The sequence below is a fragment of the Diplodia seriata genome (genome assembly GCF_021436955.1).
Source record: "Diplodia seriata strain FDS-637 chromosome Unknown scaffold_3, whole genome shotgun sequence".
Classification (NCBI taxonomy): domain Eukaryota; kingdom Fungi; phylum Ascomycota; class Dothideomycetes; order Botryosphaeriales; family Botryosphaeriaceae; genus Diplodia; species Diplodia seriata.
In genome coordinates, this window is record NW_027117310.1 from 3,197,394 (window position 1) to 3,224,977 (window position 27,584).

At 56.5% G+C, this 27,584-nt stretch overlaps 9 protein-coding genes across 9 annotated transcripts; 6 read left to right on the forward strand and 3 right to left on the reverse strand.

The window, feature by feature from the left end:
* Positions 1-383: 383 nt before the first annotated feature.
* ECM42 (Arginine biosynthesis bifunctional protein ArgJ, mitochondrial) lies at positions 384-1,813 on the forward strand (the record flags this gene model as incomplete). The annotated part of the gene is made up of 2 exons (XM_066775126.1): positions 384-868; positions 922-1,813. 2 exons carry the CDS (start codon positions 384-386, stop codon positions 1,811-1,813), a joined length of 1,377 nt encoding a protein of 458 aa, XP_066635245.1.
* Positions 1,814-2,210: 397 nt separating this feature from the next.
* ADI1_2 (1,2-dihydroxy-3-keto-5-methylthiopentene dioxygenase) lies at positions 2,211-2,882 on the forward strand (the record flags this gene model as incomplete). The annotated part of the gene is made up of 3 exons (XM_066775127.1): positions 2,211-2,240; positions 2,323-2,691; positions 2,745-2,882. The coding sequence occupies 3 exons, from the start codon at positions 2,211-2,213 to the stop codon at positions 2,880-2,882; spliced, it is 537 nt and encodes a 178-aa protein (XP_066635246.1).
* Positions 2,883-3,628: 746 nt separating this feature from the next.
* SLS55_003657 (uncharacterized protein) lies at positions 3,629-5,626 on the reverse strand (the record flags this gene model as incomplete). The annotated part of the gene is made up of 6 exons (XM_066775128.1): positions 3,629-4,373; positions 4,425-4,895; positions 4,945-4,990; positions 5,039-5,263; positions 5,316-5,377; positions 5,427-5,626. 6 exons carry the CDS (start codon positions 5,624-5,626, stop codon positions 3,629-3,631), a joined length of 1,749 nt encoding a protein of 582 aa, XP_066635247.1.
* A 1,066-nt stretch (positions 5,627-6,692) lies between these two features.
* On the forward strand, positions 6,693-9,886 carry PDR6 (member of the karyopherin-beta; the record flags this gene model as incomplete). The annotated part of the gene is made up of 4 exons (XM_066775129.1): positions 6,693-7,728; positions 7,865-8,960; positions 9,013-9,759; positions 9,814-9,886. The coding sequence occupies 4 exons, from the start codon at positions 6,693-6,695 to the stop codon at positions 9,884-9,886; spliced, it is 2,952 nt and encodes a 983-aa protein (XP_066635248.1).
* Positions 9,887-11,530: 1,644 nt separating this feature from the next.
* Positions 11,531-12,433, reverse strand: SLS55_003659 (uncharacterized protein; the record flags this gene model as incomplete). The annotated part of the gene is made up of 2 exons (XM_066775130.1): positions 11,531-11,929; positions 11,987-12,433. 2 exons carry the CDS (start codon positions 12,431-12,433, stop codon positions 11,531-11,533), a joined length of 846 nt encoding a protein of 281 aa, XP_066635249.1.
* A 632-nt stretch (positions 12,434-13,065) lies between these two features.
* Positions 13,066-15,796, forward strand: SLS55_003660 (uncharacterized protein; the record flags this gene model as incomplete). Its single annotated transcript, XM_066775131.1, has 3 exons — positions 13,066-14,307; positions 14,362-14,638; positions 14,694-15,796. 3 exons carry the CDS (start codon positions 13,066-13,068, stop codon positions 15,794-15,796), a joined length of 2,622 nt encoding a protein of 873 aa, XP_066635250.1.
* A 1,940-nt stretch (positions 15,797-17,736) lies between these two features.
* SNZ1 (Pyridoxal 5'-phosphate synthase subunit snz1) lies at positions 17,737-19,093 on the forward strand (the record flags this gene model as incomplete). Its single annotated transcript, XM_066775132.1, has 3 exons — positions 17,737-17,871; positions 17,942-18,124; positions 18,482-19,093. The coding sequence occupies 3 exons, from the start codon at positions 17,737-17,739 to the stop codon at positions 19,091-19,093; spliced, it is 930 nt and encodes a 309-aa protein (XP_066635251.1).
* Positions 19,094-19,599: 506 nt separating this feature from the next.
* On the reverse strand, positions 19,600-22,233 carry SEC15 (Rab GTPase-binding exocyst subunit S15; the record flags this gene model as incomplete). Its single annotated transcript, XM_066775133.1, has 7 exons — positions 19,600-20,101; positions 20,155-20,447; positions 20,500-20,635; positions 20,685-20,896; positions 20,950-21,081; positions 21,136-22,137; positions 22,183-22,233. 7 exons carry the CDS (start codon positions 22,231-22,233, stop codon positions 19,600-19,602), a joined length of 2,328 nt encoding a protein of 775 aa, XP_066635252.1.
* A 1,512-nt stretch (positions 22,234-23,745) lies between these two features.
* On the forward strand, positions 23,746-25,546 carry SLS55_003663 (uncharacterized protein; the record flags this gene model as incomplete). Its single annotated transcript, XM_066775134.1, has 4 exons — positions 23,746-24,558; positions 24,611-24,916; positions 24,965-25,255; positions 25,307-25,546. The coding sequence occupies 4 exons, from the start codon at positions 23,746-23,748 to the stop codon at positions 25,544-25,546; spliced, it is 1,650 nt and encodes a 549-aa protein (XP_066635253.1).
* Between the last annotated feature and the right edge of the window lie 2,038 nt (positions 25,547-27,584).

Sequence of the window (27,584 nt, forward strand, 5' to 3'; positions counted from 1 at the left end):
GTCTGAAGGAGCCGACAAGCGCAGAGAAGGCAGCGCGGGCTGCAGACGAGCTGTTGACCATTCCGGCGGGCGCAGCTTCGCGACAGGGAAACGCGTCGGCGATCGTCGAGCCAATGGAAAGTCGTGGCCCAATCGGCACGTGTGAGCTATGGCCTCGGTGCGGGCGGCGATAAGGCGCTCCGTCATCGGGGGAGCTGGGAAGTTTTCCGAGTGAGTCGCATGCGCGAGTGGTGAGTCTAAACCCCTCACACCAGTCAGACCCTTTGCAGGTTGCCGTCGGAGCTCGAGCTTCGGCTATAAAAGGTACTGTGTGCTTTCCTCATCCAATTGGGCCTCCATTCACTGCCAACCGAGAGCTGACGGACAGTGACAGGGCTGTCAACATGGCTTCCTCCCGGCCCTCAACCCTCCAGCGCTTCATGCCCGCCATGAAGAACATGGTGCGCAACTACTCTGCTCCCGGCGAGGGCTCCATCCCTCCGGCCAAGCAGAAGTACATTCCCACTTCTGGCACCTATCCCAAGGGCTTCCTCGCCTCCAGCGCACACGTCGGCGTCAAGGCTTCGAACACGCGTTTCGACGACCTTGCTCTGATCGCTTCTGAGACGCCTTGCTCGGGTGCCGCTGTTTTCACCACCAACAAGTTCCAGGCTGCGCCGGTGACGGTCAGCAGGGATATGCTCAAGGCGAGGAGCGGTGCAGGCATCCGGTCCGTGGTTATCAACTCGGGTTGTGCTAATGCCGTCACTGGCAAGGGCGGCATTGAGGATGCAATTGCAATGGGCCAGAAGGCAGACGCGTGCTTTGGCGAAAGCGACGGCAAGGGCAGCCAGAGCATCGTCATGAGCACTGGTGTTATCGGCCAGCGGTATGCCGTGTTGTCCTGTCCGCTTGGCTGATGCATCTAACAGCAACTTGCAGGTTGCCCATCCAGAAGATCCTCGATAAAATCCCGACAGCCCACCAAGGTCTGGGCAACGACCACTCCAACTGGCTCAAGGCTGCTCGCGCTATCTGCACCACCGACACTTTCCCCAAGCTCCTCTCCCGGCAATTCTCCCTCCCCGGCTCCCCGAACACCACGTACTCGATTGTTGGCATGACCAAGGGTGCTGGAATGATCCACCCTAACATGGCTACTCTTCTCGGAATAATCTGCACTGATGCTCCCGTTGCTCCTTCGGCCCTGCAGCCACTTCTGACTGCTGCCGTCACCAAGAGCTTCAACTCGATTTCCATCGACGGCGACACAAGCACTAACGACACTGTTGCACTCCTGGCCAACGGCGCGGCCGGCGGCTCTGAGATCAGCTCCGCCTCCAGCACTGGCTACGCCGAGTTTGAGAAGATCCTGACCGATTTCGCTGCCGACCTGTCCCAGCTCGTTGTCCGCGATGGCGAGGGAGCCACCAAGTTCGTCACGATTCGGGTCACCAACGCTGCCACCTATGCGGACGCGAAGAAGGTTGCATCCACCATCGCTCGCTCTCCCCTGGTGAAGACTGCGCTGTACGGCAAGGACGCTAACTGGGGCCGCATCCTGTGTGCCACGGGCTATGCCGAGGGTGTCGACAGTGTTGTTCCCACCCAGACCAGCGTCAGCTTCGTGCCGACGGATGGCTCCGAGGAGCTGAAGCTGCTTGTCAAGGGCGAGCCTGAAAAGGTTGATGAGTCCCGTGCGGCGCAGATCCTTGAGGCCGAGGACCTGGAGATCTTGGTCAGACTGAGCGAGACGGCTGGTGAGGAGGCCGTGTACTGGACTTGCGATTTCAGCCACGAGTACGTCACCATCAACGGCGACTACAGGACGTAGAGGCTTTTTGCTGTTTCCCATGTGACTGAAGCGATGTCTTATTATACCAAGCGGCATTTTCAGTTGGCTACAGCCGCCGCAAATACTATCATGCTCATACCACAATTGATCATCCTCGAAGGTGCATTGCGTAAGATGATCCCTGAAGACTGCTGGCGCTGCGCAACCAATCAGAATGCGGGGGTTGGAAGAGGGTGTGAGTGAGGGGCAGCGCAGCGCAGGCACGGAGCGCGGCCAGGCGTCTGACGCTGACGCAGATCTGCAAAAGGCGTCATCCCGCCCTTCAGTCTTCAAAAATATATGCCCAAGCCCGCCGCCCCCGCTCGTCACAATTCTCCTCCCAAACCCTCCCGCCGACCCATCATCCAGCGTGCAAGCAAAACACTACACTTCCATCATGAGAGCTTACTGGTTCGACAACCTTCCGGTACCGCTTCCCGCCCTCCATTTCCAGCCCCCCAAACGCCGCCCAAACGCCGGCCGCTAACACCGACACTCTTCCACAACAGGGCGACCAACGCGAGCCCCACGATTCCGGCCGCGACGTCCCGGCCGACTACCTCGAGGCGCTGGGCATCCGCTACTTCCACTACCCGTCGCTGGACGCCGTCGATGCACTGGCGGCCGAGCGCAACTACAAGAACCGCGACGAGGTGACCATCTCGCCGACGACGCTGCCCGAATACGAGACCAAGGTCAAGAACTTCTTCTCCGAGCACCTGCACGAGGATGAGGAGATTCGCTACATCCTCGACGGCGCCGGATACTTCGATGTCCGCAGCGAGGGCGACGAGTGGGTGCGCATCAGGCTCGAGAAGCACGATTTGATGATCATGCCGGCGGGCATCTACCATCGGTTTACCACCGACGAGAAGAACGTGAGTAGTTGGAAGTGCTGAAGGATGAAGGCGCGCTGACGGGGGGAATTTAGTACACCAAGGCGATGCGCCTCTTCCAGGACGAGCCCAAGTGGACGCCGCTGAACCGCGGCGAGGAGACCGAGCAGAACAAGTTTAGGCAGGATTATCTTAAGAGCAGGAGCAGTAGCAACGTTGCCGCTTCGGCATGAGCTGCGAACAATAGGCAAATGCATAAGGAATTGCGTAGAAGGATGACTTGGATGCGGCGGTTTGGTGTCAGATATCCCGGGAGGAGCGCTGAATTGATTTCTGTTCTGTTGATAACCAATCCGTGCTTTGTACCACAGTATAGATCCCGTGAAGAACAGCTACACTCAGACTTCGGCTTTCATCACGCATTATATGAGAGTACATGATGGTTCCGTCCTCTTGGCATCTCCTGGGTCAAACCGTGTTCTTTCATGTTGATCAATTTGCACTGTGCGATTGACTTCCTGAAATGCTTAGACTTCCCTGTCTCTGTTCTTCACACACTCACCCTTGCCCCTCGTCTTCCTCGCTCCGAGCCGCTTGGGCACTATTAAATAGCCCTGCTTTTATTACTTTATCCAGACATGAATAAACCGAATCCAACGGGGGCTATTGCGGCCTGGAATAACAACCTCACCACTGGCCTGACACTACTTATATGCCTTCTTCCGGTGGCCGGGTGCCGCCTTGACTCCACAATTGCAGGGATGATGTTGATATTTCGAGCTTGGATCAGTGAACCAGGTATTGGCCGGCCCACAAGAAGCAGGCGCTGAGGTGATTTGTTCCCTTTCTTTCCAATCTAAACATGCAATACTAACAGTACATGATATCTAACCCAACCCAAACCAAACCGTCATACAGTACTTGCTTCTTGACTTGTTCATCCCTGGCCCCTTCTATACCATCCCCCTAAACACAGCATCTAGTAAGGCTGCGTCTCTCTCTCCAGCCACTTCGTCGTGAGCGCATCATCTTTGAAGTACGGGCCCGTCTTCTCGCGGACCTCGGCGTGGTAGTCGTTGAGCCACTTCTTCTCGGCGGGCGAGAGAAGCGACTCGTCGATAAGCTTGCGGCACATGGGGACCATGGTAACGTGCTCGAAGCCTAAGTACGGCTTGTCGCCGAACTTGTGCGTCGTGTCGACCTCGGTAACCACAATGACGTTTTCTATCCTGATGCCGAAGTTGCCGTCCTCATAGTAACCTGGCTCGTCCGAGATGACGTTTCCAACAGCAAGCGGGACCTCCGAGTACTGGACGCGGGTGCCGATTCCAATGGGGCCCTCGTGAACGTTCAAGAAGGAACCGACGCCGTGGCCGGTGCCGTGGCGGTAGTCCAGACCCTCTGCCCACAGAAATTGGCGGGCAAGTGTATCGAGAGCGAAGCCGCTTGTGCCCTTGGGGAACCTCGCCCTCTCAAGAGCAACATTGCCCTTGAGTACGAGCGTGTAGGCTTTCTTCTCCATTTCCGTGGGCTCGCCGAAGTGGAGCGTACGCGTCGTGTCTGTGGTGCCATCACGGTATTGTGCGCCAGAATCACACAGGTAGACTGCTTTCGGGTCGATAACCGAGCAGTTTCCTGGCTCAGGTTTGTAGTGGATGACGGCAGCGTTCGGTCCGGTAGAAGAGATGGTGTCAAATGACAAGCCGACAAACTTGTCGTGTTTCCTGCGAAGCGGTAAGCAGTCATGCTTATAATGCCCTAAGATGTTTACTTACGATCTGATGGCCTCGAGCTTATCCGCAGCCTGAACTTCGTCGAGCTTAGCGCCTTTAGTGATGAGCTGATCCTCGAGCCATGCGAAATACTCAATCAGAGCTGCTCCGTCTCGGATGTGGCATGCCCTCATGCCGTTCAATTCAGCTTTGTTCTTGACTGCCTTGGAATCAGCAATGGGGCTGCGAACTTCATCAACCTTCTTATCGCCGCCAAGGCTCTGGACAAGAGCCCATGATGCCTTGTTAGAGATCAGGTATTTCTGGGCGGGAGTCTCCGAATCTTCTCCAGTGGAGGTGGCATTTTGGCTCAGGGCCTCAATGTCGGCGAAAATGGAGTCGTATGGCCTGATTTCGACAGAATCTCCCAGGTGAGTCTTGACCTCAGGGGTAAGCTTATCAGAATTAACGTAGAGGGTAGCCGCTTCCGGAGTGACCACGGCGTAGGAAAAGAAAACGGGGTTGTATGGAATACTGGTTCTGTTAGTACAGAGTAGAGGCACGCTAGGTGGACAGGACGAACTCGTTTCCACGCAGGTTGTAGAGCCAAGCAATCTCATCGAGCATCGCTAACAACAATCAGCATCAGGTCACGCAAAGCGGTCACGAAAACATACAGACGACAAAGCCAGCGCTCTTGCGCTTGCTGAGCTCTTGGCGTATGTCCGATAGCTTTTCACTGAACTCCTTGCCGGAAAACTCGTACGGCTGCACTTGAACCTTCTCGTTCGGGCGCGCAGGCTTAGACTTGCCCCAGACAATGTCGACAAGGTTCTCCCTGACCGACTTCAAGTCGGCGCCGCCCTTCTTCTTGATCTTATCGGCGAGCTTGCGTGCATCGGCTGACGCCACGTCAGTTTCGAGACCAACGTCTCTTTCAGGCGGCGCACTCACATGCAGTGATGATCTGGGGGTCAACGCCAACGATCTTGCCGCCCTCGGACTGATCAGCGGTCCTGCAGCCTTCAGCGTTATGCTTCTAGAGAAACATGTCGCAGTATTTACCATTCCTGCCATGTCGGAACATCCTGCAGTCCCTGTTTCAGGAGCTCCCAATTGTTGTCCAGCTGCTTCTCAGCCTGGTTGAAGTACCGACCATCGGTGGCGAGAGCGGCCTTGTTGAGGGTGATGACAGCGGTTCCCGCAGAACCCGAGAAACCGCAGATATATTCTATATGCGATGTATGAGCATCGACGGCGGGCATCATCGCGGTTGGGGCGGCGTCAGACCTCGGCGGGCGTCACACGGCGCAATGTACTCAGACTGATGGCTGTCTTCGGAGGGCACAACTGCGAGACGGTGCATCAGCATACAGCGCAGGGCGAGGATTCAAGCACATGGCCGTACTGTACACATCAATCTGGTTATCCAGCATCAATCGACGCAGATGCGTGAGTCTCTCGGTGGTCACAACGGTCTCCATGTCGGCAGTGTTCCGTCTTAAGATGGTGGAGTGGAAGGGTCGTTTGAAAAGGAGCGAAGCTACGCTAGAATATGGTTTTCTGGAGACAGGGTGGGCGTTGCGCGCGAAGAAGCGCACGAACTGCATGCGGGTTGCGGGCGGCGTGGGGGAGTTTGGAGCTGCCAGAGCCAGAGATGACGAGCGACGGCGACGCATGCCGCCTGCCACCTGGAGCACGGCCGCCCGCCGCAGTGCCCCGCCGCAGCTGCCAAGGCACCCGTCGCAGCTGCAAACCCTGCAAACAAAACGCCTATCGCCCGCACGCCCGCACGCCCGCACGCCCGCACGCCCGCCGCTTTGCTCCTGTTCACGCCTTCGACAAATCTTCGCCCGCTTGCCAGCGCCTGGCCATGCTCACCCGCCGCGGCTCTCGACTCCCACACTTTCCCGGTTTGCGAGTCTGAAACTGCGCGGGCGGAAAAAATTTTGCGGAGCCAGCGCCGGGATTGCAGCCTCGCAGCTGCTGACAACCACTTTTGGCATTGACCGGCATCCTTCCTTTGCCGCGCAAACACCATCAGCCGCCTGTTTCCGCCCGAATGCTCTGCCAACTTCTCTGACTTATTGAGCACCCCGCGCAATCCATAAGTGAGTCGCTTTCCTGATTGTCGAATTATGCATCTCCCTGCCTTCTCTTTTTGCCTGCTTTCAGCACTGTGAAAAGTGTCCCCGGTCAGTTGTGCGGTGTGCCACCCGCTCGAAAACGAGCATCGAGCGCCTTTTTCCCGCTTTGGAACCCGTACTAAAAATCGGGCCCCTCCAGGACGATTCGGGCTAGGACCAACTACGGGGACTGTCTGCAACAATCATGGCCGGCGTCACATCCATTGCTGAGGTCGAAGACCTCGTGAAGCGCCTTTACCAGCCTGGAGATCCTGAAACCATCAGCCAGGTAGAAAAGAATCTTCAGCTACTTCAAAGGTCCCCTCAAGCATGGCAAATCGCCGACGCTCTGCTCGGAAGCAGCGACATCAACGTGCGATTCTTCGGCGCCCTGACATTCACTGTCAAGTTGACCTCTGATCCTCAATCTCTCGACGAAGGCGCCGCCAATGAGCTCCTTTTCAGACTCATTGGATGGCTCGTGAAGCTCGTCTCCGAAGGCGAAAAGGACCTTGTGACGCGGAAGCTTTGCACTACCTTGGTCCAGTTCTTCCTCAACGGTAACGTAACCTGGGACTACTGTGCGCGTCAGCTGGTCTGCTCTTTCGTAAAAGGGGAAGCGGTCTTAACAAGCGACCTCGACCATTATCCGCCGGTGGATCAACTTGTTGGCAGCTTAGCTGTCCCGCAAATTGTCGTTCTTCTCTGGTTCGGTAGCAACCTGGTAGAAGAAGTCAAACGGACGACTTATGGTGCCAGCGTCCTAGCCAAGATCGAAGGTCGCATCGAAGAGAACACCGAGGAGTTTGTCGCTATCATACGTCATGCTATTCAATATGCAGGTCCTTCATCCGACAGAATGCACGAAGAGGGCATGGGATGCATGGTTGAATGGGCCTACTTTGTCACCCGTACTAAGAGCGAAGCGGAAAATGTGGTCCGACGCAAGAAGCTCATCCAATCTCTCATCGTCCCGGCAGTTCATTGCATGCATTCTGATCCGGACAATTCTTCCGAAGGCTTCGCAGAGCTTTTAAGAAAGAGGGGAGGCAGCTTATTTGAAGCAGAGCACATCCAGCTCATTCATAATTTGATCACCAGCCCTTGGGGCGAACAGCAAATGAGCAGCATCCTCGAGGGCGATGCTGACACGGATGCATTCCTTACCCTGTTGCTTGCTTTCGGTGCAGCTATTCTAGATCGCTTGTTGGAGTCAGCCGATGACTGGCAAACCATCCTTCGTAAGTTTTGGCCGTCGCTCTCCCCCCCCCCCCTCCTTGAAAAGCTTTCGAAGTGAGCGGCAACTACGCCAAGTCTAGCGCCCGCACAAGAATCATTCTGGAAGTTATTTTTTCGTCCATGCTAACGAGGGGATAGTTCTGATGCACCAAATCCTCAAGGTTCCGGGGTACCCCGTGGAAGACGAAAGCGCTTCTGTGCAAGCGTTAGAGTTCTGGGGTAACGTCGCTGCCGAAATGGCTGATCCTATCGACGATGATATTGTCTTCTCGCCCGTCATGAAGAGCCACTTGCTTCAAGCGGCAGAAGAGTATTGGGGGAAGATCCACATCCCGCCCCCCGAGGGCTTGAAGCGTTGGGACGACGATACGGTCAAAGCGTTTGCTTCCTTTCGCACCGATGTGATGGACTTCCTCAGCGACACGTTCCGCGTTTGTGGCGTCGAGATTCTGAATGGCTTTGTTGGTATTGCTCTAAACAGTATCAAGGAGCAAGACTGGATGAAAGTCGAGGCCTCTCTCTTTTGCGTTAAGGCGATGTCAGAGGAAGCCGCTAGGAGAATACCTTGTCAGGATGTTCTATCACAACTACTGGGATCCACATTGCTCACCACAGACGTCTTCGCCCCTGGAGTTCCCACCAAGACAAGACGTACTGCAGTTGACTTGCTTGGTCGCTATGCCGACTTCTTCATCCGACGCCAGGAATTCCTTGTCGCCCCCCTTAATTCGCTCTTCTCCGCCCTCACTTCTCCAGAGACAGCAATACTTTCCGCCAAGGCTATCGCCCTCCTCTGCTCCGCTTGTAGGAAAGCACTTGTCCCGGAGTTGCCAAACTTCTTGCGCGCTTATCAAGCATTCATGGACTCCCCTACCGCGGATAGATATACAAAGGAAAAGGTCATAAACGGCATTTGCTCCATCCTACAGGCCATACCATCGGACGAGGAACGCTGTCAATACATTGGCTTGCTTCTGAGATATATCGAGGAAGACGTGCGCAAGGCTCTCGAGAGCATGAGTCAAAATATGCCGTTAGAGGCGGAACAAGCAGCTTGCACAGCACTTCATTGCATTTCTGCTATGGGTAAGGCCCTCCAATCTCAAGACTCAGAGAAGTCGGAGGTCATTGATCTAGAAGCGGAAGATGTCTCGACTGCGAGTTTCTGGAACACCCAGCCAGCCGGAATTGAGTTGCAGGAGCGGATCATCAAGTGCATAGACATGATGACACAGTGAGTCTTCCCCTGCATGCGTCTCCAACCGAAATATGACTAAGTCAAGCAGCGTCTTCGGGCAGTTCGGCGAAGTGAATGAGGCCATTTGCACCGTCTTCAAAAGTGGATTTGCCGAGCGGACGCCTGGACCTCTTGTCCTCCCTCCGCAGGTCTTTGTGAGCTTCGTTCAACGCTCAACCGCCGAGACACCCCGTCTCACGCTGATCCTCTCAACAATGTGCACCTTCCTGAACGCGTACTCCTCACAGCTTAAATCAGATGGCACGCCGATCACTCAAGCAGCCCAACTGCTCGTTGAACACATCATGGGTATCATGCAGTCCATTCCCGAGCCATCTACAGAGCCAGACGTTGCGCACAGTTGCGTGGAGGTGTTGGAGCAGATTCTCCGCCACAACGCCTTGATACTTCTTGGACAGCCGCCGCAGGCCGCTGAGTTCGTCTTCATGTTCACCATTCGCTGCCTACAAGGGCCGGACGTTCTACCAAAGCGTGCTGCCGCTCATTTCTGGGCATCCTTCATTACTGTATCGAATGACGTGTCGTCGCCGGTGAAGCCAGCACTCGATCAAGTATTCGAAGCGCTAGGTGCAGTTCTCGTGAAGGTGCTCGTGTTCAACATAGCAGGTGAAGCCCAACGCACCAGTCTCGAGGAGGTCACGCTACCGCTGCGGCGCATCGTCACAAAGCACCCACGGGTGGGCGCATGGATAGGTGACGCACTCAGTGCACCAGACTTTCCGGCACCGAAGGTACCTGAGAAGGAGAGGCTGTGGTTCAAGAGGATGGTCGTTGCGTGAGTCATCTTAGAATCCACTTTACGAGAATGCTAAGTGCTAACGGTGACCAGGGCTCGCGGTGGCTTGAGCACCAAGACCATATCGAGCAACTTCTGGCAGAAGTGCCGAGACCTGCAGCGCTAGGGGTCGAATTGATTTTCCATGCTTTGGGCAGGATATCAGGGGGTTGGTTTCTTTCTCACTTTTGACGATTAGACGGAGAGGCGCTTAGGGATACCAGATGGGCTGCATAGGGAAATTCGGTAGCATTTGCATGCGGATGGCGAACACAGATTTCTAGCGATTGTTTTGGTCTGCCTCGAGCCGTTGAGTATGGTATTCTCGACTATGATGACGGTGTTCTTGGTTAGCGATTCACAGTCGCTCTAGCATTCCATTGCTCGCTTAGCATTGAACGGGGGTGCGGCAAAAATATCAAGAGCTTAGAGGTTGGTTTCGTTACGGTATGGATGATTCCAGTGCAGGCGGTGGTAGCGCAATTGCGATAACAGCTGCCTTACCACCGATCAGAGTCTCTGCGCCGCTGTAACAGTGTTCATGGGCCTCGCCGTTGTGAGAGTGGCGGCCTCGGGCAGCCGTGCGCCAACCCCGAACAGGCTAGCGTTATCTCGGCCCACAACCGCGAAAACCCACGGCGAAACTCCCGACTCTCGCCAGCGACGACAACCACGAACACCCACCATCGACATCGGACGACGCCGCACGAACAGTCAAGATGCCAGTACGCGCAGATCCCCGTCGAGCCGCTCGCTGCGGCCTGCTGTCGCCGGACGTCGTGCGCTGACCACGAGGACAAATACAGAGCCAGAAGTCTTTCCGCACCAAGCAGAAGCTTGCGAAGGCGCAGAAGCAGAACCGCCCCATCCCCCAGTGGATCCGCCTCAGGACCGGCAACACCATCAGGTTCGTCGCACTCGCCGCCGAATCCCCAGGAAGTCCAACGGATGGAAGAACACTGCCTACGGTCGGGCACGGGAAGCAACAGGACAGCATCGCTGACATTTTTCACCACTGTACAGGTACAACGCCAAGAGGAGGCACTGGCGCAAGACCCGCATCGGCATCTAAGCTACTCGCCGACACCTGCTACCTCGACCTCATCCGCTCTCAAGTCGATTTGAAGTCCGGATCAGCGCCTCAGCAACCGACGATGCTCACGTACGATACCTTTTGACCTTTTTGACACGGGGTTTCGTGGCGGCTGGGCGAAAGTTTTGCAAAAAAAAGCAATTACACAATGGGTGGATGACCGGTAGTCGTCCGGTGGGGACAAAAATTCAAGCAACATTTATGAAGTGCTTTCTTTCTCTCCTGATGTCGACGGGTGCACATTCTGGCTTTCTTTGCATGATTTTCGGGGCGCGATGAGCAGGGGAACATATGGATTGTACGCAAGTGCGAATGAAGTTACTTGCCGGTCCAATTCATGCGTACTGGTGTCACTCGGAGCGCCCGGTGTAGGAGTTCGTCGTCCCTGAGACCTGAGGGAGTACAACAGGCCCGTAAATTTTTAGCTCGTCGCGCACGCCGCATCGACCACGCCCTACCCTCGCCAAAGCTCAAACGGACCCTGACAGCTCGGTGTCATCACCTCAAACGCCCGCGATTTCCATATGCTCACGGGTTTGATTTGTCTTGTTCACGATTATTAGTGACGACGAATTTCGGTAACTGTAGGAATCACGTTAGCACTGACCCCAAACCCGGGCAACCGCCTCTGAAGCCCACACGAGAAAGCCACATGGGGAGCCCAGCCAGCCCAACAACTCAACTCACCTGGTCTAAGTCTACGACTAACAGACTCTCTTCGGCCCTGCCGAGGATGTCGTAAATGCGGACCTCGCCACGCTCGATCTTCATGATAGTGCTGGTGCCGGCGTAGACGGCGCCGGCCTCGACGCCGCAGCGGTTGGCAATGACGAGGACGACGGGCGGGCGGTCGGCGCCGCTGTCGTTGATGAGCGGGTAGAAGCGCTCGAGCCAGTAGGCGAGCGTCTCGTTGTCCGAGTCGGCGCGCTGGAGCATCAGCTCGTCGGGCGTGAGGCGCGTCAGCCAGGCCATGTTGAGGACGACGATGGGCGACTCGGCGGCCTGCGCGGCGCGGGCGAATTCGTAGGCCTCCCACGGCGCGAGGAACTTGTGCGGGTTGATGTCCATGCATATGCCCTGCGTGATTGTTAAACTCATGTTTGTTTGGGGTTGGCAGGTGGATATATAAATTACCATCGACACCGGGCCCAGCGCGCCCAGGTTCCCCGAGAAGAACTGGCGGTCGCCCTCGTGCGCCCACGTCTCGTCGGTGTAGTAGAGGAAGGTCTTGCGGTAGTTGGCCAGCACCTCGCCTGCGGGGGAGACGGTGACGGTGGCGTTGTAGCGGTGGCCGTCGGCGGCCTGCTCCGGGTAGCCCACGGTAACGTGGCAGCGCAGCCGGGTCGCGACGTCGACAGCCCACTTGGTCGAGGCGCCCGCCGCCGTCGGCTCCAGGAAGGGCGCGATGGCCTCGAGCGAGGCAAAGTTGTAGCCCGTCAGCGCCAGCTCCGGCAACAGCAGCCAGTCCAAACCGGCGGTGCGGCCCGCGCCGATGGCGTCGTCGATGAGCACGTTGGCTTTGGCCATGTTGGTGTGCAGTTGGCCTACCTCCGGCGCATATTGGAGGCAGGCAATCTTCATCTTGGGCGGGTGCGGCGGTGCGGAGGGTGCGTGGGTGGAGGATGCTCAAGGAAATGGGGACAGGGGAGAGGTGCTGTGCAGCAGAATCAGAACGTGGGTATCAGATAGCTTGGAGGCTAGGCGGGACGAAGTGCCTGGCAAGATTTTGGGAACATGGTGACGAGAGGAAAATCAAGAGCAAGGAAAATTTGAACAGAGGTTGGATAGAACGGTTGACATCTGCAGCGAGGCTCTAGGGAATAGACATCCGGAGAAACGGGCAAGTAGAATCGGCTCGAAAATGGGAAGAGAGCAGCGAAAACGGGCAGCAGCGGGACCAGGGAGTATGTTACATAGTGCTGATGAAGAGACAGACTCAAGAGTCCAACAGGTAGCACGCACCAATAGCGGAACAGCGAGACAGGCAGCGCGAGTACCTAGATGTTGTTTTATTGGCATCACGTGTAGGTAAGGCTGGGCGGCGGGAACGCGGCATGACGACGTTGATCGACCGAGCAAGACTCACCACTCACGCACGAGCCTTCGAATCGGACACAGAGCTCCGCCGAATTCCTTGACCTCCACCAGCCCTCCCAGGCCTCCCCATCATGGCAACCCGGTAGCAAACACACTTCCGTCGAACCTCCACACCAATGGCTGGCAGACGGCTGCTCGACGCGGCCAAGCTGTTCAATGCGACACGCGCTGTCGCCAAGCAGCACGTAGCTCTACGCTCGCACCAGCTTGACGTCTATACCCAGACATCGTCCCTCGCCAGAGCCGTCAAGACCCAGACCGATCGCGTTACCGTCACTGCCCGCGCTGCCATTGCCCTGTCACAACGTTTCAATGAACCGCCGCCGTCTTACACCCGCTCCGAGTCAACATCAGCCGAGCCTGATGAACATGTTCCTCGCAGGAGTACCGTGAAGGGTGACGACGCCCCAATCCAGCCGAAATCGGGCCTGGCGCAGGACCACCACTATGACCGATCGGAACACAACGCTGTGCACCAGCCTCCGCCCAAGGATGAGCTCGACGTGACCCAAAAGACGGCGGACAGGAGACCATTGGCAGACGGCACGATACCAGCATCGGACGCAGACCTGCGCGCCAGCTCGGAAAAGTTCGACTTCTTCTCGTCTCGCCCCACTCCAGAGCTTGCGAAGGCACCGCTTGCACAAGAGAAGGCTGCTGGCACGGAAAGCATCCGGCCTGTTAGTTCCTCGGAATCTACCATACCAACACCTGGCGGGGCGGACCATCTCTCGGGCGAGGAGGCGAGGATACTCCAGCGCGAAGCGGAATCTCAGATTCCTGGCAGATCGGCTGATTCCGAGGGCAATCTGACAGCTGAGCCAAACGCAGATGTTTTTCAATTTCGCTCCGGCAAGACGAGCCGCGAGTTTTCGTCCCTGCCGCGGGTCAAGCTCCCCAAAATCTCTGAGACGGTGCAAGGATCAAAAGAGGAGGTTGACGATGGTGCGATCAACGCCGACGTCTACTATTCTGCAGAGAGGCATGGCGAGCAGGAACCAGTGCCCAAACAACAGGCTATTCCTGAACAGGAGGAGGCCCCTGAAGGCATCAACCTAGACGTTTTCCATTCTCCCCGAGTGGCACGGATGCTCGGCGCAAGGAAGCCTGGGCTTGATCGCCACAAGGAATTGGAAATGAAGTTTGCTCGCCGGACCCCCCTCGACCACACTAAACTCGCCGAGGGTAAGGACCAAGATACTTTCAATGTTCGCGATTCCGATGCAACGGATCCAGCACCTCCACCACAGCCCGCCAAGGCAATGGAGCGGAAAGACTCCCATGCAAACCATATAGACGTTCGGGATCTAGCAAAAGAAATCGCGAAGGAGGCCGCAAATGCTCCTTCGACAGCAGAGGTACCTCCGCACATGGTTCCTGAGGCATGACACTGACCTGCTAACATTTGGCAGATCCCTCAAGAGATAAGCGCCGATCCAGAGAGGGCTGCTTACCAGTTGAGAGAGTCTCGTGTCCCTTCGTCCCGCTTCGGTAGAATTTGGCAGTACGCCGGTCTCGGAACTAGCATGGCATTTGGTGCCGTTGGTGAGAGCTTGCGCCGCGTCACCGGCGGAGCGGCGACTGGTGCTTCTTTGATGCTTAGCGCTGGAAATATGGAAAGGCTTGTGGCTAAGCTCTCGAGAATGCGAGGCGCAGCCCTCAAACTTGGCCAAATGATCAGCTTTCAAGGTAAGTCGTAGAGCTGAAAGGCATAAAAACAACTGAGTCGCTGAATTTGTGGTAGACATCAAGATGCTCCCTCCCCAGATCCACGATGTCCTGCAGAGAGTCCAAGATAGTGCGGACTACATGCCCGCGTCTCAACGCAACAAGGTCCTCGCAAGCAACCTTGGCAAGGATTGGAAAGACTTGTTCGAGTCTTTCGAGGATGTTCCCATTGCGGCAGCATCAATTGGCCAGGTACATAAGGCTGTACTCAAATCGAACGGGAAAGCCGTGGCGGTGAAGGTCCAATATCCGGGCGTTGCCAACTCGATTGATTCAGATTTGAGCAATCTTTCGCTCCTCTTGACGGCGTCACGGCTCCTTCCGGCGGGCCTGTTTCTCGACAAGACGATAGCCAACGCGCGCACAGAGCTGGGTTGGGAATGTGACTACGTCCGTGAAGCCGAGTGCCAGGAGCGTTTCAGGAAGCTTCTCGTTGATGAAACAGAGACGTTCCGAGTGCCGGCTGTTGTGACCGAAGCTTCTGGCAAGGAAGTGCTGACGGCAGAGTTGATGTCCGGCAAGGGCGTCACGAAGCTGTCCTCTATCAGCCAGGAAGAGAGGGATTGGATCGGCACGAACATCCTCCGGCTGTGTCTGCGCGAACTAGTCGAGTTCCGCTTCATGCAGACGGACCCTAACTGGACCAATTTCCTGTACAACGCACAGGACAGGAAGATCGAGCTGCTTGACTTCGGAGCTTCCCGCGACTACCCGCTGGAGTTCACTGAGCCGTACGTCAATGTACTCATCGCCGCATCTCGCAACGATCGCAACACCATCCGTGATCTTTCGATCCAGCTCGGCTATCTTACAGGCGCAGAGTCCTCGGCCATGCTGAACGCACATATTGACTCGGTTCTCACGCTGGCTGAACCGTTCAAGGCGGATAGCCCTGCCGTGTATGACTTCAGAGATCAGACAATCACCGACAGGGTACGGGGATTCATCCCCACCATGGTTCGGGAGCGTCTGGCGCCACCGCCGGAAGAGACTTACTCGCTGCACCGGAAGTTGAGCGGCGCTTTCCTACTGTGTGCTCGTCTAGGCAGCAGAGTGCCGTGCCGGTCGATGTTCCAGGATGCGATTCGCAAGCACGAGGAGATGAAGCGGCGCGGCTAGTAAGAAAAAAAAATATACTAGGGTATGTAATCCATATGAATGTGTAACAATAGTAGCTTGGCCTCCACTCTGTTCGGATTTTGCGGACGGTTTCCGAGGTGCTCATCGGGGCCGCGCCGGCCGATCGACTGCGTGTTGCAGGACTTCATCAATGGTTTGCGCCAAGGAGACTGTGATTTCGAAAGGCCACGGGCAGCCTGGTGTTGTATTGATCCCCTGTGTATGAGTGTATCAGACTTCCATCGCTACCGGTTCCCGTGGTATGAAGCACTGTGTGTGCGTGCGCGGCCATTGCGGTGACTACACAGCGGATTATCAAGTGACTGGATCCAGAAATGCCTCAAGGGCAATGGAAGAATTTCATAAATTAGGCTGTGTAAATACCATCGTATCGATGCACCCGAACCCATTGCTGAAAGCTTCATAACAGCCATCCCAGCCATTTTTGCGTGGTCGTACATATCGTGTTCATTAAACTTGTATGAAAAGCCCATCAGAACTCGGCAAACGCGGCCAGTGTGAAAGTGGATCCAAAGGCCAGTTTGAAAGCAATGTTGTCTTGTAATGCAGATCGTACGTCAATCCCCTTGGCGTATTGCTGGATCTTGTTGTACGGAACGATGTGGATGCCGCGGGATTCGAGGAACTGGAAAATACGTCCAATCAGTTTAGTCTTCATTCAAGAGAGGGGGGGAATGTGAGGTCAACGCGTGGGAAGCCTACCTGATTGCCCAAGACGAGCAGTCCAATGAGAAGTGCCAATGGTTTGGAGAAGGTGCTAACTGCCAGCCCACCGATCACACCTAAACACACGGCAAGCGTCAGCGTCTAACCATACTTCCATGCTCCATGTGATGCCACGCGCTGCCGTTTATTCGCATTACCACTGATATTCCAGCGGTAGAACTCAAGTGGTCGTCAAAGCTTGCGTGTATACGTGTTCTTTCCGACACAATGTTCGAAGCGGCGCCCAGCAGTACTTCCAGGGCAACGACAATTCTAGAAGCTGCCAATCGAGACGGCCACTGCTTTATTTGTCCGGCACGCCCTTCCGAACCCCACACGAACAGCCGGTGAGGGAAAGTGGAGATCCGGGTTCTCCCGACTAACGTACCTATTATGCTCCCGGAGCTGATCTGGCGCCAGATGCGGGGATTGGCGCGCCCCTTTCGCACAATTGGGGTGCGCGCTTCGCGCGAGTACTGATCGAAGGACCAGTCGCGGGAGGAAACGGCGGACCGACCGGTGGCGCCATCGCAGTAGAGGCGGAAGGAGGACGGACGGGAAAGGAGCGGAGCGGCGAGCAGGGCGGACGCGGTCAAGCCGACGGAGAGCGGGCGGAGCAGACGGAGGGATGCCATGTTTGGTCGTTTTGCGGCGGGTAGACGGGAAAGGCACGGAAAGTGAAAGGGAAAGCAGGCGGATGCGGAAGATCGAAGACGGTGGAGGCTCAGGTGGACTCGTCAGGAAGCGGCAGATGCGGCATGTTGGCAGCTCCGCGGGCAGCGTCGCCGGGCGGGTTCGGCGGGGCGGTAACCCACGTCATGAGCTTCGGGCCGTGTCGCTCTGCGGCCCCTGCAGCTGGTGCCCCTCCTCGGTGCTCCCCAGTCTTGGCTCCCGCTGACAAGACGTGGCCGTTTCTGGACGCGTGCTGCCGCACCTTGCCGGCCACTGCTAGTATGCAAGATCCCTCCCGCGACTCTACTAGCGCATTGGCTCCCGCTATCGCTGCTGCAGCGCGCCCTTTGGTTTGTCAACGACATTCGATTTTGTGTCGCCGTTGACGCCGCGGGTAGCCGGCTGCTAGTGACTCACTGTCCCGACTCTTTCCCTTCGTAAATAATACACCTTCTCTAGCTGCATATTTTCTCTCCTTCTCTCTCCCCGCCCTTTAATTCTCTCCGCCCCCCAAGCTCTCGTCCGCCACCACAGCTAACACAATGGCCTCGGAACTCCCCACCACCAACGGCACTGGCGCCGCAGCAGACGGCCAGGCCAACAACTTCCAGGTCAAGGCCGGCCTGGCCCGCATGCTGAAGGGCGGAGTCATCATGGATGTTGTCAATGCTGAGCAGGTGCGTGCTAGCCACCCAGCAGCTTCAATTGCTTTCCCAAAATGGCAACTCTCCGCTGACGCACGAACAGGCGCGCATAGCAGAGGAAGCTGGCGCAGCAGCAGTCATGGCGCTCGAGAGAGTGCCTGCAGACATCCGCGCCCAGGGCGGCGTCGCACGCATGTCGGACCCCAAGATGATCAAGGAGATCATGGACACTGTCACCATCCCCGTCATGGCGAAGGCCCGCATCGGCCACTTCGTCGAGTGCCAGGTACGCTGAAGAGAAGACCATTCCGCCACCGCCTCCTCCCTCTCCGCTGCTCCCGCTCCCGCCTCCGACTTCCGCTTTTCCCTCTATCCTCGCCGAAAGAGTCTTCAGATCCCTCGCATTCGCACTCGTACAAGAATTACGGCATTGGTTTGGGGAGGTATATTGCTGTGCAGGGCCTGGGTTGGCCACTTCCCCGTACGTGGCCTGGAGATTTTTTTCTGGGCCGCCGAGGAAATATCCAGCCACCAATTCCGGCCAAGCAAAAGTCCCTGCCTACGCCAATGGCTGCGCCAAGCTTCCCATCCGACACCGCACAAGCCGTACCATGGGACCGTTGTTGGCTAACCGACGAGTTAGATTCTCGAAGCCATCGGCGTCGACTACATCGACGAGTCCGAAGTCCTCACCCCCGCCGACAACGTGCACCACGTCGAGAAGCACGGGTACCGCGTGCCCTTCGTGTGCGGCTGCCGCAACCTGGGCGAAGCCCTGCGTCGCATCAGCGAGGGCGCCGCCATGATCCGCACCAAGGGCGAAGCCGGCACCGGCGACGTCGTCGAGGCCGTCCGCCACATGCGCACCGTCAACGCCGAGATCGCGCGCGCGGCCAACATGTCGGACGAGGAGCTACGCATCCTGGCCAAGGAGATCGGCGCGCCCTTCGACCTGCTCAAGCAGACGGCGACCCTCAAGCGCCTGCCCGTCGTCAACTTCGCCGCCGGCGGCGTCGCGACCCCCGCCGACGCCGCCCTCATGATGCAGCTCGGCTGCGACGGCGTCTTCGTCGGCTCCGGCATCTTCAAGAGCGGCGACGCGAAGAAGCGCGCCAAGGCCATCGTCCAGGCCGTCACCCACTTCCGCGACCCCAAGGTCCTGGCCGACGTCAGCATGGACCTGGGCGAGGCCATGGTCGGCCTGAACGTGGAGAAGATGCCCGAGGGCGAGAGACTGGCCAAGAGGGGATGGTAATGGTGGTTTGATATCCTTGAAGGTGAAATGGAAAAAAAATTGGGGAAATGGCATCATCAAAAAAGGTTAAAAGTGCTGGGGCAATGGTCGGTAGGTTCTCCCGTTCGATAGAGCGTCCCTTGCAAAGAATAGTTCAGCGTTCGGAGCAAACGAAAATACGATTCTTTGTATGAACTTGTTCAAATGACCCTGCTAGCTCCAACGCTTCCGGCCTCCCTTTCTATTGGCCGGTGCGCTTGAAGGACCGCTCGTGAATGTGGGCTACAGGCGGTACAGCAAGCCATCAGCCATCAGCGGTGCTTACTTCGAAGGGACGTGTCAATAATATTGTCTCTTAAGCTTCTGTCTATTTTACGTGAGTCACAACCAACTGCAATGTAAACGAATAAACTTCAAGCAGAGAGTACAGTATGATGCGCATTCATCTCGAAGACGACCGACTCCACAACTCTCCTCGCCTTCCCCGCGCTGCAGCCAGCCCTCGTACACATGCACGCTACTACACTCTAATCCCTACCGAAACCGATCCTGTTCATAAGCTTGCCGGCCCTGCTAGTATCGGCGACGACGCTCTGGCCTTGCGTGACCTTCTCGAGCAGGATGGCGCCGTGCTCGCGGTCGACGCGGCCGTACTTGCGGTTGCGCTGCGAGACGTCGAAGAACTCGAGCTGGTCGTCGGTCTGCATTAGCGTGACCGTCTGCAGCAGCTCGTCGAGGTTCTCGCGCAGGATGGGGTTGTTGAGCGTCTCGACAAAGGACGACAGGAACTCGACGTCCTGCGAGAGCGTCTTGATGGAGGCGGGCGAGATGCGCTTGACTGAGTCGTCGAGCGGCAGCGAGAGGATCATGGCGCCCGCGTGCGAGAGCGCGTCGAAGTAGATGAGCTCCTTGATCTCGGCGGGCAGGCCGAGGAGGACCGAGTTCATGATGTTGGAGAGGTAGCGCGTTAGCTCTTGCATGTAGTTGCTGACCTCGGGCGCGGGCTTGGTGGATTCCCTGTGGTAAGACCTTCGAGTCAGCATCCTATGGCTTTGGGCTTCAAATATTCATGGGGTCCCTACCAGTCGTATTCTGCGGTCTCAATCAGGTCGTCAATTTTGCTGTTCACCAGCTCGAAGATTCGCTTCTCCGCCGTCTTCTTGCCGGCGCGGAATGCCTCCGTTGCATTCAGAACGATGGGACCGGCAGCTGCACTCGACGAGCGCGCTTCGAAGAGGAGAACTTCAAGTTCCTTGCAGGCAGTCTCGAAATGTTCCAGGTTTGTGAGGATTTGAACAATTTGTCCGGGATATTGCGAGCTGAGGCGATCCACCAGCATCTGGCAAACCTTCGAGCACAGGAGATCGTCCAGAGACTATTAAGCGCTTAGTATGTGTACTTGAAAGCCTGGAATAAAGTGCGATTACCTTTCGAAGAGTCTCATCAATGACCGTGGAGCGCTGGAAGTTGTCGTCGGAGAACAGGTACATCTGATTGAGGAAATTGCGGATATCGATGCAACACAGTGGATACATCTGTGAGAATGGCAACACGCAAGGGAAGCTGCATATGGATTAGCGGGTTTCACTGATTGCAGGGTGAGACCACATACGTGAGCTCCTCGTTTGGCTTCTCCGACGTGTACCAGCTGACGTTGACCACTTTATCATACTCATCGGGAGTTTGGATGGGCATTGGCATGTAGTCATCGGTCGACACAATCTCCTGGAAGTCCTCGCTGAAGCGCTTCTTGAGAAGCTGGGAATACTTCTCAAACAGAGTGAGTAGCAAAGCATTGATGCTAGTTACAGAGTACTCCCAGCTCTGAGGAGAACATCAGTCGTAATTCGTTACACAGGCCATGTGGTCATACTCACTTCCATCGTTTGCAGAAACAGGGCAATCCGGCCCTTAATTCTCAGCAGCTTCTCGTCGCTGTCAACGGTGTGCAACGCATTTGTGATCAGCGCAATAGCGCTTTGACACATGGAGTCCCAAAGCTCGTCAACCTAAGGTAGCTGTTAGTTTCTGCTCCAAAGAGACACACGCTGTCGTGGACCTACATCAACTGTTGTGCGCAGGTTTTCGGTCTTTCTCATCGTCGTCCTCTCAACAATGGCAAAGCCGGCAATACTCTCCAAAAAGCTGCTCAAATCGCCGTCTTCTTCATCTAGAAGGTTCAATGAGCTTGGAATGAGCAGCTCCTTCTGCCTTCTTCTTGTTGCTGCATACTCTGTACGGAACTCGTCGCTGCGACCCAGCGTCTCGTAAATGTGCATTGCCTCGAATAGCGGAGAGAAATCAACCTTGATCTCTGTCTCGTCGTCGTTAAGGATGTCAAACTCATCGCCCTCATCGGCAACAAGCTCAATGGCCGAGTTCAGCCGGAACTTATTGAGGTACTCGTCCGCCTTGATGCGTTCCTCGTGCCGTGTTCGGCGCATGTCGGTGTGATAGAAAGCCACTTCACCCATGTACTGCGAAGCCTCCCTAATGCGATACAGCCAGGTGTTCAAATCTGTCATGACCGCCTCGGCGATGAGTCTTTGGGTTGCCGGGACAGACGTTTCGATCATTTCGGCGATTTTGTAGCGGGAAACCTCGCGCAGATGGACGTTCTGCAACTCATCCAAGGCACGCAGAGCAGCATAATGGCTCTTCTTGGCAAGGAGGTCGTGGACTTGGTTGGCTAGACGCAGAACCTCCAGACAGGCGTTGAGTGCTTTTGTCGCCTCGTCGACATTTTGGCGTACGCCTCTCGAGTCGACGAGCGCTTTCTTCTGGCCGGCAAGCTTCTCGGTGCTGGCCTGGATTGACTGGCTCAGGTTCAGGATCTCGGCAGTCAGATCGACGGTGCCTTCTCTGACGCGTAGAAGCTGATTGACCGAGTTGACGAATTCCTGGTGGTTGGAGTTGCACATGCGCTCGATGTCAGACTCACGGGCGGCCGACACTTGGTTCAGGGCCTGGATGATGTGGCCGGCACGGTTGCCATCGTTGCGAGCATCCTTCAGCAGAGGGGCCAGCTGGTCGATGGAGTCGGCGTCGGACGAGGAAAGCGTAATCTGGCACGATGAGTTTGGATTCAGCAGCAATAAGGGGCAACGGACCTGCTGGACGGCAGCGGCGAGATCGTCGGCGGGATCTATGGCGGCCGGCATGGCTGCAGAGGGTGAGGCGGGGGCTATGCGGAGCAGTGAGGCCAGGCGGGTGCTGTCCGGGGGAGCGTCGGGCAGGCAGCCGCGCCGTCGACGCAGGACACAGTGGTTACGAGTGCTTGGGCCGCGGAGTTACTGAACAGCTCGATTCAAGTCACGCGCATCATCCGCGGAAGCCGTCCTTGCAAAACGCGGCGCGGGGGCTCCGAGGTGCAGAGGACAGGCGCGTTCTTTCAGCGATGCTGCATCGGGCGGTGATGATGCGGCAGTCGGACGTTGGACGCGGGCGCTGAAGGCGGCTGTCGTGCCCGGGCCATGTTTCAGCCCTACGCCCGCCGCTAGCCCGCCTGCAACCGTGCACCCCTGTCCGCCGCCGGTCTCGCGCCCCACACCCTCACCTGCACCTGCACCTCACCTCATCTCGTCTTGCCAACCTCACTTTGACGACTGCAACCTTCGGCATGGAAATCCATCAATTTGCGCGCCGAATCTTGCACGGCACACTCCAGGCTTGCACTCATCGTGGGCGCAAAGCTTGTGTCAATGCAGAAGACTCGTCTCCTTGGCCAAGTACAAGAGTCGCCTCCCACTAAAGTGTCTTTCTGCACAGAGAAATGATGAATGCGGCCCACTGACTCCCAAGAACTGACAAAGTATCGAAGATGTCGTGCTATGGTCTCTCCTGAGTGTGGCTTTCGCAATGTCCCCTCACAAACATGCGAGCGCAGACGTAGTCGTGGGTTACCGATGCTGCTGTCATTGCCTGAAGCGCGATATCATTGCTCCTCCAGGGGCGCTTCTCCCTCCTGTGAGGCACCATTTGTGGCCTTCGCACGGTAGCGGCAGCAGAGGCGTAGAAATGCTTGCAAGCAGCTCAGGCCCTCTGAGCTTCAGATAGCTTCGCAGTGAGAGGGGCATTCTACTGCTACTGTAGCATACCATGTGGCCAACCTGGCGGAACATCGCCGACGCGTAGGATAGGCGTACCTAAGCCGAGGTGAGGCCTGGAATTGCGAGCGTGGCAGGGTAAAGGCGTGTCGTCGGCGTGCCCACACGGTACTCCCACCTCACATCGTGCCCCATCGCAGCACACCCTTCTGGGAAGCCGATCTGCGACTCCATGTGCGTGCCTGCAAACCTTGTGGCTCTGATTTCGACGTCTGGCGGCCACGTTGCTGAGCGTGCTGCTCTGCCGGCGCGGCGGCTCACGCCGGGTCCACCGTGCCTTCCTTCTTGCAACAGCGGCTTCTTTTCCCGCCAAAAGACGCACCTCACTTCGCCTGCTGGAAGCCGCTCTCGCTCCAAACGGACTAGCCCCCTCGTTACCGAGTGTAGCCTTGGCAGCTGCGTTGGAAGCATATAAAACCCTCCGCCCCCCCCCCTCCTTCTGCTCTTCTTTTAACCTCCATCCATCCTTCTTCCTTCAATCTCTGACCTGCGAATCTCGCACCAGCGGCTCTTCTGACAACCCAGCGTCTCGCACACGCGCTCTTTCTTGTACAACCACCAGCAGACATGCCTTCCTCGAGTTTCTTGGGCTCCAGCCCTCCTTTCTCTGTTTCCGACCAGAACCTTGCTCTTGGTGTGAACGGTCACCTCAACATGGGCGGCCATGCTCCTCACCAGCTGGCTCTCGAGACTGATATGGCGACCATGTACGCCATCGTCAACAGCCTAAGTGACCACAGCAATGTTCACTTCTCGAGCGACCCTAAATCCGTCCTCACTCGCTATGTCAAGTTTCAGTCTTCGGGTCTCATTCCTATTGTCAAGGCAAGTCTCACCTCACCTACCCACTTCACTCACCTACCCACTTCACTCACCTACCCACTTCACTCATCTACCCACTTCACTTCACTTCCTAACTGTGAGCAGGAGGGTACCATCTTCTCTCGGGCCAAGAGGTTCGTTAAGCTTTCATCGAGTCTCGTCATTTTCGAGTTCGACAAGCTGTCCCAGGCCGAGGCTGCCATGAAGGCCGAGAGCGAGCTGGAATGCCCGGGTTCGCTCCAATGCATCAGCGTCGGGGAGTACGCGAAGCTCCTCAACAACGTCCACCCCAGCCTGGGCGTTTTCAACAAGTACGAGGCCCAGGTCCTCGTCAACGTTACCCACGCCTGTGAGGAGTTCGGCGATTCGCACCAGGCTTTCCTGGCCATGTTGGCCTGGATGGACCAATCGCTGGGAAGCGCATCCCAGCGTGCCGTGGTCTGTCTCGGCCTCACCGCCAACGCCATTGGCTATGGCTTCCAGTTCCGCATGGAGCTCGATTCCTATGACTTTGGAGAGTTCCTCCTGCAGCAATCGTCTGGATGCCAGGAGATCAAGGTGAGAGACCGGCCCGATTCTGTAACCTTGACCCAATTAACTCTTGAGGCAGGACTGCGATTACTTTGCTGAGGTCAAGCCGTTCAAGCCTACCGGCTACGAGCCCATCCCCACTAGCTCTCCTGTCACCCAGCGTGGCGGTACCACCCTTCCGCGTGGTGGCCCTATTCAGGTGTACCAGCTTGGTGGCCCGGTTCAGCCGTACCGCGAGCGTGGCTACTCTTCTCCGCGCCGTTCTTCCTTCGGTTCTGGTCGCCGCGACGACCAGAACAACGCAATTGACGTTGAGAAGATCAGGCGTGGCCTGGACGTTCGTACGACGGTGATGCTGCGCAACATCCCCAACCAGATGACGACTGTAAGTTTTCCGTTCCAAGCTCTTTTGATAGTAATAACCCCCTACCAGTATGACCTTCAAGCTCTTCTCAAGACCTGGGTTCATGGAAAGTTCGACTTCCTCTACCTCCGCATCGACTTTGCGAACATGTGCAACGTTGGTTACGCGTTCGTCAACTTTGACATGCCGATGACCATCGTCGATGTCAAGAACAAGCTTGACGTCCAGGGCTGGCCTGGACACTTGGGCTCTAGCAAGAGGGCTGCCATGTCTTACGCGACTGTCCAGGGTGTTGAATCCCTGATAGAGAAGTTCCGCAACTCGTCTGTCATGCTGGAGGCCCCCAACTGCCGTCCTCGTGTAAGCTCCTTCGCGATTCCCAAATAAGCCGGGTACAGCTAACAGAAGCAGTTGTTCTACACTTTCCAGGACTTCCCTAACTCGATGCTCTTTCCTCTGGTTGGCGCCGAGAAGGAGTTCCCTGGTCCCAACAACGAGGCCAAGCTCGCGCGCAGTCGTCAGAACGCTGAGACGCAGGGCCTCTACCCTGCTCACTCCCGCGAGGAGTACCGCCGTGACTCCTACCACAGCCAGTTTGACCGTGGCAACCCCAACGGCCTCTACGCCGCGGCTCGCATGGCCTATTACTAACCAGGCATCATTAGTTTCTTGTGTCCTGTCCTTGGGTCTTCCCTTGGAAGCTTCTTGCGATAGGTGCAAGTTCTGGATGATGATTGGCCTGGTTGGTTGAGGATTTCGGATTGATGGTGATGGGATTTGCTTGCTCTACTTTGCTGATAACCTGTCTTTGTTTTGTTTTCCTCTGGTGTGGTGGCACTTGCTTTATGCCCATAACCTTTTGTTTTGTGCTTTTCCTCTGAATACAGGTGGTGGAAGATCATCTGAACGGAACCTCCGGTCTTATCAATGGGTAGTGGCCTTTGACACAGTGTTGAGGCCATAGATAGTCTGCTAAAATGCGGGTGTCGACTTATGCTCAACTCCTTACTTTGAGTGGTGATGCATACCTGGTGATATCTGGTGGGAGGATGTCACGGCGACTTGCTGCGCCTGGCGATGGGGGTCCTGGCAAGCCTGTGTGTGCAGAAGTGGCAATCAGAGGTGGCAATGACCCTCAACGTGGGCGTCAAACAACCAAACTGTGCTTGCAGCCGAGCATTACACTTCGCGCCATCCGGTCTGGCACGGGCACCTGCTGTGATGACCAGCAGAGCCCGGTCACTATTTGGGAGGATCTCTTTCCTTTCCTTTTTGCAACCACCGAAAGCGCGTGACTTGCGGTGTTGCCAGAGCTTTAGCGGGAAGATCTTGACGCGAAGTGCGCATTCCCTGGGGGTAGCCGTTGCGAAGAGCATCGAGAGAAGACGTCTGTCTGGCATCATTCGATAGTTCTTTGCGCCCCGTTGCGGTATGAGAGGCGTGGAGTGGAGCTGTCTGCTCGGTAGATCTTGTTGCCCCCTTCATTTTTCCTGGTTTTCCTTGCTCTTTTCGTGTTTTGTCGGCCGCAGAGGGAGGGATCGGTTCCCGTTTGGGTTGTGCTTGTGCTCAGGAGGGGCGGTGGGTTGAGGGTGGTTCGGTCGGATCCGGCGCCGTTGTTTGGGACTTGCGGCGGCGGGTTGATAGATCGGGCAGGGCAGAGATGGGGATGGGTGGAGAGCGGACGGAGCTTGTTTGTTGGCAGTGGAGGCTGGAAGATCTGGAAGCTTGTGGAGGAAGATGTTGATTGATCGAGAAGTCCGCAATGGGAAGATCTGGTTCGGGCGGGGTTGCAAGATCTTGGATGAACAATGCCGATGACTGTGTTCGTGGAGACTGGCCTTTGGAAATGGATGTGGAAAAGAGATAAAAGCATGGCTGAAAGGTTGCGGGCAGCAGTAAGTTGCCGAAGTTGATCTTGTTGCGGCGCTCAAGAGAAGGTTGAAGGAACGGAGGAGCAGCGGGGGGTGGAGTGGAAGGAGGGTCGCCCTTGAGCAGACTGGGGCAGATCTGAAACACAATAGCAGGCAGCTGCGGCAGCTGCTATTGTTGGCTCCACAAGGATGGCCCGGCATGCGCTCATGCAGCAGGACAACCGCCGCACGTGCGGGTACTTTCCTTTTTGGATTGGATTGGGGGTGCAGCGGAAGATCTGCTGCACCCCGTTTTCAAGATCTTGGGCTACGTGACTAAAGTTTGCTGGGGCGGGGGGCGCAGGAGCGCGTGATGGAACTTTCCAGGGGCAGTGTGCGGGTTACAAAGGGAGTTGAGCCATCTTAACCGCGCAGAGTACGCTATGCTCATCCCACGTGGAGGACAGCTGGAGCAAAAGCCGGACGGAGATGCGAGTTTCAAAGCCGTACCTGCGAGACAGATGTAACTCGGCTCAATTCTTCCGTGACCCGCTGTGGTGCTGGACTCCGAAAAGCGCTTGAATAGAGCGCATGTTGATCTTGAGATAGTCCGAGACAGGATGGATGAACATATGGATTTTTTCAGCTTGAAGGAAACTTTTTGGACAGAGCGGCGTTGGTTGGAGCGAACGCAGAGTTAAAAGTCATGATGGAGAAGGGAGAGACACTTGGTCAAAGCGGATCAAGACCAGTCAATAGCAAAGAAAAGTAGACAGAGCTGACGAAAGACAGGCTTGTGGCTGGGAGGGACGCAGCGGTGAAAAGGAGCGGAAATTGTT